Source organism: Mercenaria mercenaria, unplaced genomic scaffold (genome assembly GCF_021730395.1).
Source record: "Mercenaria mercenaria strain notata unplaced genomic scaffold, MADL_Memer_1 contig_1276, whole genome shotgun sequence".
Taxonomy (NCBI): Eukaryota; Metazoa; Mollusca; class Bivalvia; order Venerida; family Veneridae; genus Mercenaria; species Mercenaria mercenaria.
Genome location: NW_026459255.1, coordinates 41,577 through 51,983, shown reverse-complemented (window position 1 = coordinate 51,983; position 10,407 = coordinate 41,577). Strand labels below are relative to the sequence as shown.

The 10,407-nt window shown below is 33.5% G+C and overlaps 1 protein-coding gene across 1 annotated transcript; it reads right to left on the bottom strand.

Annotated features, from left to right (window-relative positions):
• Window positions 1-2,262: 2,262 nt before the first annotated feature.
• On the bottom strand, window positions 2,263-9,709 carry LOC128551577 (uncharacterized). The gene is made up of 8 exons (XM_053532476.1): window positions 9,705-9,709; window positions 7,826-7,911; window positions 7,566-7,652; window positions 7,042-7,143; window positions 4,672-4,764; window positions 3,953-4,024; window positions 3,283-3,381; window positions 2,263-3,083 (listed from the first exon to the last, which is right to left on the bottom strand). Exons 1-8 carry the CDS (start codon window positions 9,707-9,709, stop codon window positions 2,818-2,820), a joined length of 810 nt encoding a protein of 269 aa, XP_053388451.1. The 3' UTR covers window positions 2,263-2,817.
• Between the last annotated feature and the right edge of the window lie 698 nt (window positions 9,710-10,407).

Below are 10,407 nucleotides of genomic sequence, written 5' to 3'. Positions count from 1 at the left end.
AGAGATAAATGATACTACTTCGCGTATGTATCTTTATTTACCTGGAAGGCTCAGTTTAATGCGTTCTGACCTTTCATGAGAACCCTTGTCTATGCCATATTACTTCATCACATTATCTTTCCATTCGAAGTAAAAAATGTGCATCAATTTTTAAAAGACATACAAAACTTTTTACGTTTTAATGTCAAACTGTTTGTCATTTCCATCTTGTGTTTTGAATGTTTTTATGATATCGGGAATTTCTGATTTTAAAGTGCTGCTAAGTTCAAGGGTGTAGGTTTCGTTACCTGTCGGAAAGAATGAATCACGGATCATTGCCATTTCATCATCCGATTCTATCAAAATAACTTCATTTGATGGAATCTGTTTGTCTTGAAAATCAACTTCGTCGACGGCTGCTTCTGATTTGTCAATAGCAGTTCTAGACTGAGATGGTGTAGCCTTGAAGTTTTGCTCCTGATCCAATTTAAAAGTATTGCCTTCAGCACAAGAAACGCGAAGTTGAGGGTCTGTCAAGTTAATTTTCGTTTCGTTATCAACTTTTGTCGGTACATGTAACGAAATGTTTTGATTTTCGTCGGCGTTTTGAGGTGCGTTTTCATTATGATTACCTCCTCTTCTTACTGCTGAGTTGCCAATTTCTATTTCATCTTGCTTAGTGTTAACGTCAATATCCGATATTTTCACACTTTTACGATCATTTTTGTTATCAGTTATTGTGGTATCTGATTCTGATTGTAGAATCGCCTCTTCTATACCATGAACAGATACCAATGTATCTGCTGGGTCCGAGTCTGGTTTTTGTGCATGATCAAGCGATGAATATGTACATGTACTTGTTTTCTTTCTTATCTTTTGACGTTTCGTCTAAAACAAAAAGTACAGTTGTTAAGAGTTATCACTTGATCTTATGTGTAGTAAATTGAATTTCAATCTGTCATATTTAGAGAAAAGTTGTAGTCCCATTTCAATCCAAATGTTTTGTTGTTTTGTTTTTTTTTTGTAGAAACACAATCATATCATTTAAACTTATCAAAATTTATCTTAGAATGTAAAATCACAACACTTAAAATAAGACAAGGAGCAATGTAAACAAATAAACAAATCGCACACAAAAATCTTTTGTTTTCGAACAAACTATATATACCTTGGAATCTTCGTCCAGTACAGATGTTCCAGTGAATGTAATAAATAAAAATACAGCAACGTCTTGTTTGTTGTATGTTATATCATTTGCTTCCAGATGATCTAGTAATTTTGACCTTACATTCATTGCATAGAGCTTGATATCTTCATACACTTCTTTAGTGAGGTTTAGATATGGTATCCCGCTGTACAAAAGGTATACTTTCTCATTCCGTGGCGTTGTGATTTCCTGTATTTCACGAAACGACTGATATGTAATTGACAAAACAACTCTTTTACTCACATTGCAGACTTTCATAACTCGATCAATTACGTACTCCATGAACAAGTCATAATCAATTTGACGAACTGGAATGTTGTCTGCAAGAAGGTTCTGTTTTGCATTTTCTATTTGGTAGCGTCTTATTTGCTCTATCAGGTTCGTAGTTTCCTCCGTCATTTCAAGTATTTTTCTTTTCTTGTTATCCGTTGAACATGAACATTGATGCATCTCTTTGGAGTCTTGGTCCCAGCATCTGTCATTGATCGAAGTTTCGCAAAGCAGAGAGCGTTTTATAGCATGGTGAGTAGACACTGCCTGAGAGCTTGATGTGTCTGACACATGCATAGGAGGATTACACTGTTGCGAACCTGACTGTGGCTGGAGCTGTTGAATTGAATGCTGTGACCTCTACTCTGTGTCTCAAGGTCATGCAACGCGAAACAATGTCGTTTAAATAAAGGAAACACAGACATCCCATGTGTGCAGCCTTCAGGAATCATGGTAGCAGTCCGCAAGTCCTTCTCGTGGTGCATCTTGAGATATGGTGGATTTCTGAAAAATGTTAAGAAAAGTAATATATGTTTGGGTATAAAGGCAGTTTCGAGAACTCTAAGTTTATGCTTAGTATTAAATACCAAATTATTTGTTCATAATAACGTTGATAAAACTCAACAAGCGACATACATACAGAATAAAATCGATCAGAAAATGGAAGCAGAGAATGCTACCAAACAAAAACAAATAGCTGAGTCTGTTCATGATAGGTGATGAAAAGTGCAACACTCCTCTAACGTCCTAGCACCAGCTTAATTAAACGGTACTCTTTTATGATCACATTGATTGGAATCCATGAGTGGACACACAACACCTACATACTTAGAGGCAGACCATTTGATATTCTGGAGGTGTCTGGGATCTTTATGACAAAAAATCTGACTTCGGAGTTACTTGAAAAATATTCTTACTTCAATATAGTACATGTTTAAACAGTATACATAGCAAGGAGGGAAGTACCATCTTTAAAAGACAACTGTTTATATTGTAATAAATATGTAATTAAATACTATATTTGTTCCATAATAATAAGAATAGTTATAATGAAAGTCTCACTGGAAATCAGCATTCGGCTTTTAAAGTATTCAAAATCACACTTAAAAGCTCACACCCCCTAGTCAAATTTATCTTTCTTCTAAGTTCGCTATTATATAGTTTAAACATGACGTAGCTGACGACACTATTTTCAGTATTGAAATACTCGCTAACGCATATTTGGCATTCGCAAATTTTACAATTTTTCATCTACTGTATAAATTAGGAGCTGATTTTTAAATACTTTGAATATGGTATTTCATCCCAAGCAAACAAAACTCCTTATTAAAGACAAATCCCCATCCCTTATTCCAAGGAGTTTAAAGGATCGGTCCCTTAACCACGATTGTTATAAACCTTTTTATTGACAAGAATGTATCCATAACGCTTTTGTCATCAATTGTTTCCTTGATTACATCCTCTATCTGTTCAAAATTGGCCTCATTTCCCATAATTGTCTTCCATTTATTGAATACCATAAGATAGGCCGCTTGTACCCATCCCTCGGTAAGTTTATTACGAGCATCTCGTTCAATTTCTGTCACCTTATTGTGAACATTAAACGTCTTTACTCGCTGACATTTTTCTGTAATAAAGAAGCAAAAACTTTGCACTATAACACATATCAAGTTTGTTTTAGTTATTATCAATATCTTGCACACTTTTTGATTGGAAGTATGTTGTTAAATTGTAATTAATTGTTCTCTAAAACTTGAAAAGTGTTAGTCCGTTCATGAACATATTAGTGGTGCTAATAAACAATATCCTAATTCTAAGATACTCACGAAATAAGTGAATGGCAAAGAATTCCCATTTTGTCGGTGGTAAAATCTTGTACAACGCTAAGATGACCTCATACCAGTCTATCATATAAGTTGATTTTCCTTTCAAAATATCAATTTTTAAAGAGACTTACGCATACATTTTAGGCAAAGAAAAATTCATACATTTTAGGCGAAGAATAATTCCTTTCAAAAACCCATAAAATGTGAGTATTCTGAAAGTGACTAGTGGTACAAACTTAATAGCATAAGATTTTAAAATATAGACATATAATAGAATATTAGACATATTTGAAATATAACCAGAACAAGTGTGCAGGAGGCAGTAATCTGTTGCAACACTTTTAAAATAATGAAAAAATTTACATTTTCCTTGCATTTTTATCAGTATCTAACTTTAATTCTCACCCACTTTATCATTTTTTAGTTTAATATTTACATTCTATGCAAAACTTGGTGGAAATAAACATATTGCAAAATTGCTTTGTGAAAAGTGTTCTCAGTTCTTGTATATACTCAAAAATTAAAAAGTGCTCAAGAGACGACATTATAAAATCAGAAATTATCTCTAATATAATGACTGTACGTGAAACAATGGAAAAGAAAGCAGTACAACTACAAACTCCAACACTACATGAAGTAAATTAAGCATAATACATATAGCAAAAATCACCATTATCCTCGACGTCTATATCTTGATATTTGGTCAGCGACAACTGATTATCATCTTGATTAACTAGTCGTCCTGTATTTGAAAAATAATCAAAACAGATCATGAAACCTGCATAGTACTGTTTGCATATTTTAACAACTAAATTTCTGAACGCATTTAAACATATTATACATTTAAGCTTTATCGTTTAATACCGTTTGGTACAAATTGTAGAATTGTTCACCTATTCATGAAAAATCAGTGGGGTAGTAACAAGTGCATGCCTATAGACGTATATATCTATGTGGATTTATTGTTTCTTTCATTCAAAGACATACATTAAAAACAAATATATTTACAAAGGACCAGTTGTTTAAGCAGTTTTATATTTTTTTGTTGTTGCTTAGTTTTCTAAGCTTACTGATGACAAATTTATCTCTTTTTATTTATATATTTTTTATTTATTTTTTTTTTGCTTTATTTTTCAGACATTTTGGGATCGGGGCTATTATTGCAATCACATAAAACGCCAAAATCCCCACACCGTCCCCTTCTTATGTTTTTAATGTAATCATTTACCTGCCACAGAGTGAGAAAAAATGTGCAATCCGTCCTGAGTTCGAAAACAGGACCTCTCGCCTATAGGACGAGTGCTTCACCGATTAAGTTAACCTGACACATATTTTCCTAATGCGACCAAATTCGTGCCGCGAAATATATATACTTGCTAAATAACATACCTTCTTCACGTTTCTTTTCCGGAGAGGATTGCAGTCTTTCAGTCTGTACCCGTTCATTGTCGATTTGGTGTGTATATCCATTTTGTTGACAACCTGAATAGGACAGCTGACTTTAATAGCCTTACCTTCAGGTAATTTTTGTTCAATATCGCTATCGCTTTATACTTTCTTGCAACATCAGCAGTGTGGCAATATATATTTGCTAAAATGTATTAATTCTTATAAAAAAATAAAGATATTGTTCCTGAAGCAGAAATCAGACCATCGTCTTCCAATTAATATCGATGTCTGTCACAGAATAAGAAAATCACAATTCTCCTCGACGCTTCTATTTTGATTTCTGTTAGACAACAACTGATTATCACACGCAGAAGGATCTTGTTGGCTTGCATTTCAGAAAAATGACCACGGGTCACAAAAATGCCTTATCGGTTTTATATGTAATGTTTTAAAGCTAAATTCTTGTATGCTTCATATTTACTCGGGAAAACTGTCTTACACCTAAATGCATAACTCAAGCAGCACAGTTAGGAGAAAGTTAATGAAGTTTACTATCAAAAGACACTAGGAGTCAACTCTGATAAGTTGCAAAAGTTCTGCTTTGACAGGAGTAGTAAATGCACAAATCCAGTTTCAAACAAAATTTACAGACCATATACACACTCAATACTGAAAATCTACTCAACAACTTTTTTAACTTTAAACGTGTTTTCCTGTTCTTTGACTCTACGAAATTTTAAAAGATTTGAATGAAAATTATACACAATGTTTAATAACAATTTACTGTTACAAAGCGTAATAAAATAGCAATTAAAGCCATTTAGCCGTAACGGTTACAATAAAGTATCCGTTAAATCAAAAGTCTTATAATCAGTAAATCCCAAATGGCACAGAAGTACATGTCAGATTGATGAGATTTAAATTATCATAAACTGACTTTCAACACCGTTCGGTTGAACATCCGTCAAGATAAATGTGTAATTATCAGGTGTGTGACGTCACTTAAGACACCTCATTTATGGATAACACAGTGTCAAAAATACATTAACATCGATAACTTTCAAATTTTCTCGGCAGAACGGAATATGTTGTCATTTTATATGTATAAATGAATATTCAACAAAAAAATCAAGAAATATGCGATGGTTTCTTCGCAGAATTCTGTTGTGCCGCTAGTGTTACGCAAATCTCCACTGAAGAACTTTTGCATATTTCTCAATACCAACCTGAAAGTCTACTAATGCACACCAGTATCCGATGTCAGCTCAAGAGCATCTATCCATTGAAGAGTGTAATGTTGGCCGCAAGGCGTTACTACTTCCCGTTTAGCACTAATTTTGTGACATTTGGCTTAACGAATCACATAAAAAGTGTCAAATAGACATTAAAATCATTCTAAATTTGGCTGAGATAAAAACAAAAAAGCAGGTGTGGCGTTTTGGTTTGAACAATATTTATTTTCAAATATGCATTACACACAAACATATATTAATGTCATAGGATTGAGAAGTAAGCTATAAGCTTGTATCAAAACCTCTTTCCTGAAAAGGTACTGAATGTTTGATTATGATAAATGTCATATTCCGGAACAACGGTACTGGTACAAATCACTGGTACTTTGAAAATACGCTAGAGTTTCAGTATACTACTATTCTAGGGAAAATTTCAATAATATGCATAGTACACAACGGGACGGATTTGTGCCATTTGCTACTTTTGACCATTGAGCACTTCCGTCTTTAAATGAGAAAAGATCACTAGACTTAATACCAGTTTGAGTTACATGATCGTAGATAGCCAGTTGTTTTCACATAGGTTTCGTTTATAATCCTTATTTTTGTGCATTACTTTTATGTAACAATATATCCAGGTATTCGTTACATTTTTCCAGGTATACAGATGTGTCAATTTCCTGATATACGAAAGAAATTGCACAAAATGGCCATTTCTAAAAGCCATTACGACAAGACTTAGGTCTAAGAGAATTATTCCTAAAATACCGATACAATACAAAATTATTTATCTTTTTTTAATAATAATAATAACAGCAATCGTAATTGTAATTCTATATACAATCAGCACGTAGTAACATATAAAGTTCTATAAGATTACTCTTCCGGAATCAATACTTAAAAACTATTATCAACTTCTTCCGCCTCCCTGCCCCACCACGAGTGGGGGCCGTGGGTAAGGTGAAATCGTATATGAATAATCCCTTAGTGGGCTAAGTCTTACTGTACTGAATAATTACAACAGTAAATCGCAATATGACATAATTTGTACATGTATGACGTTAAAACAAACAGAACTAATATAATTGCCTGAGCAATTATGATTAATTAGCGATACGTAATTATGTTAAACAGTTACCCTTTTCATCAGACTCGGCTGGTTCCTTCACATGAAAAGTCTGATTTTCAGCAGGTGACAGTGGTGTTCCTTTATTGGCCGGTTCTTTGTTATTTGTACTCTCTAGGTGAACATTAAAAGTATTCTTTGAGTTTGTGTTGTCTTGCTGCTAACTCTTATGTAATATGTACTTTTTGATTCACTAGTTTTGAAAAAAGACAGCATAGCATATTCTATTAAACTGCTTCAAGTATATACTTCTAATACTATCGTTTGATTCCAAGATTATGTTCTAGGTTATAAAATCTGGAAAGTAGATCCCTCGGAAGCACCGAGAACAAGGCAAACAGTGAAAACTGCAGACTCGGTTTGATTGAGTATGTTCAGGAGTAGTAATGGAAAATGCAACCTATCACCGGCTTAAGCAGTATTCAATCTCTTCAAATCTAAATGTGTTGAAATCAATGATCCACTTTTCTTAGAATGATACCTAACTGAGCTTCACATATATATATATATTTGTGTTTGCTGTCAATGATAAGTACCTTCATGTGTATTTTCACTATCTCCAGAAAACTGAAGACGTTCTCGTGTCAGTTGCAGTCCTCCATAACGATTGCCTTGATCAGAATCTAAATATGTGGAAGGTAGAAATTATCAATATTTCTTCTAGTACTTGTTATAAAAATGAATAACTTACAAATAAACGTAAAAAACAGTATACACGTATTGAGATGTTCAGGAGTTAGCGAAATACTACAATACCCGATATCGAAATAAAAGCTAAACAGACAATTTGACTTACTGTTTACGCCCGCCCCTTTGACAGGTAGTATAACGGCAATGGGTTTACTTCTTTGCTGAGTTTTCTGTTTTTTTCTTCTGATACATCTTTAGTTTTAATGACTTGACTTTCATCTGAAATTGTGAAGTGTTAAATATCAGCATTTTCAGTCAATTACTTCCTTCCATTGAAAAGATTTGCTTTATTAAGATCTTAGATGTAGCCTGAATGTTTTGTAAGAACTGTTTTCTAACGATAACTGATACATGTTTATACGCGTGGTGATACAATAGTTTTGAAATACCATTGAATAGCCTTCTGTTAGCTAGATGAGCATGTCGGGGACCTGTTACCGATACATAAATGAATTGCACCCACATGTGACAAAGGATTCTTAACATTGGTACTACTTAAAGCCAAAAATTGAGAGTACTTTAGAAGGTATGAAAAGTTATCTTTTGAAGAAGAAAAAATCCTTCCCCGATTTTCGACGGGAGATATATCAACCATTCGTCGTTGACGCACTCAATTGATTAAGGAGGTAGGTTACCTTGTTACCAGTGTAAAATTAAATTCGTTGAACCGCAGCATTTTTTTTGTACTTCATGTAATTTAATGTTTAACTGCTACAATCTCAATTTCGTTTATCTCTGGCCCTTCAAGTACAATTTTTATACAGGTTTGAAGAACATGACCCTCCAAAGGTATTTTATGTAGAAAGAAGAAGGAAAATACGTATATTTTACAGTTTTCAGTGTATTTTGGTTTCATTGATATCCGTAGAAGTCAACATAATTAATAATTTTACTAGTATGCGGGTTAGCTTTCTAATATAACCTTAAAATGTATATGTCGCTGGGCTCGTGTTTCCATGGTAACGCATTTTCTCCCATTTTTAAACAACCATGTATGAAAACGGGTTTTTCGACGGCTTCAGTGCCATTCTGTTAATGACAAACATGGAGTATTTGGGTAATATTTTTAGCAAAATACCAAACGCTTAACATGGTACCCTATTTTTCTTAAAGTTGTAAGTAACCATGGCAACAGAGATGTTAAAAATAGCTTATATTTTGCTTTTTATCGTAATTTCTTATAAAATAATATTAAATAAGATTATATTTCTTGTTAATGTAGCTTTAAAACATTTCATTTCTTACGTAAGTAATATTTTCGTGTTATTTGCATTTATTTAAACAAATTTCACAGCTTAAAATACTTACAGCAGTACCCCTCGTCTGACATTTATATCGAAAAATCGTTCTGCATGCTGCTATTATTATTATGGATATTGTTGAAATGCAAATAAAAAGCCGAAGCTGTGTTCCTTAAATAGACAAGTTTCAACGCTTTTGAATTTTATATTTAGATATATAGGTCACGGACTTCGTTTCCATGGTAACATCAATTTGAGAATGGGAGTATTAAGTAACCTTTCACCGAGCTATATTCCAGCTAATATCGGTTACCATCATCCATTTTCTTACATTCCGCATAACATTTCAAAAAAACTACATAAAAGAAGCAAAATATCGATTATTATTTAGAGCGAAAGACACATAAAACATATTTCAGCAAATAATGGCTGTTTAAAATTAGTTCAAATAAAGAAAATTCACAGAATTACGTATTTTCAAAATAAAAGCTATTAATTCTGCGCGGTAACCAACACGTAACGTCATGACGTCAACGACGTCATTTTAAAGCAACAATATTTTGAAGCGTTTCTGCGGCAATTTATTCATTATTTCTGCATTATTAAACCATTAAGCATCAGGTTCATGATTTTTTTCTGAAGAATGGATATACAAACACATTTAGTTTGTCGTAAACGTCGTCGTAAATCGTCACGTTAGCTTCCGGTTAGGCATGCGCACATACGAATATTAAGGTAACCTACCTCATTAAACGCGCGGTACAGGCGGGTTAAATTAAAATCAAGACCATTCAATAGAAAACCAGATATGTCATTTTTGGCTGTGTTTTGTAAAGGATCGTGGTGATAAAAAGTGTGAAACCACCGGCCCGATATGAGATAGCTAATGAGTTTACCTCAACCTTCTATATATATAGAATTGTTAAGCAAGTACTGCATGCAAACCTCCTTTAAAAAGTGCAGAGTACATATACAGTCCAACGTTAATGTTCATGACATCTCTAAAGACGTTTAAATTGTAGCATATTGAAAATATTTGTCACTACGGATGATGCAAACTTTTTACCTTTGTGGCAGCTATGTTTCTATATTGTCTGTTTATTCCGAGAAAGTTTCCAGACGATCAAAATAAGAACATTGTCAAGTCATACGTCAAAGCAGACATTGACGTAAATGCGTCGGCAAAATATCAACTTCATTCACCTGATGAGAGGATGTATAAAATTTCAAATGCAGCTCCGATGGCTTTTGCGCTAGGAGAGAACTAACGAGATGATTACAGACGAAAGAAATATCTTAAGTTTGCATGTCTCAAATGATCACTGCACTTGATCATGCCATTAATTGGACACTTGAAGAGTCATGATCCAAGCGAGAAAGATTATCTATAACCTTCATCGACCACAAATACAACATCTGTTGCAATAAAATTGATGTACTGTGGTAC

What these genes read in the sequence shown, in the direction of transcription:
- LOC128551577 (XM_053532476.1), bottom strand. An exon ending in TAGTGAAAATACACATGAAG is followed by an intron (nt 7,144 to 7,565) that starts GTACTTATCATT and finishes ATGTTCACCTAG; the next exon opens with AGAGTACAAATAACAAAGAA. An exon ending in AGCCGAGTCTGATGAAAAGG is followed by an intron (nt 4,765 to 7,041) that starts GTAACTGTTTAA and finishes TGTCCTATTCAG; the next exon opens with GTTGTCAACAAAATGGATAT.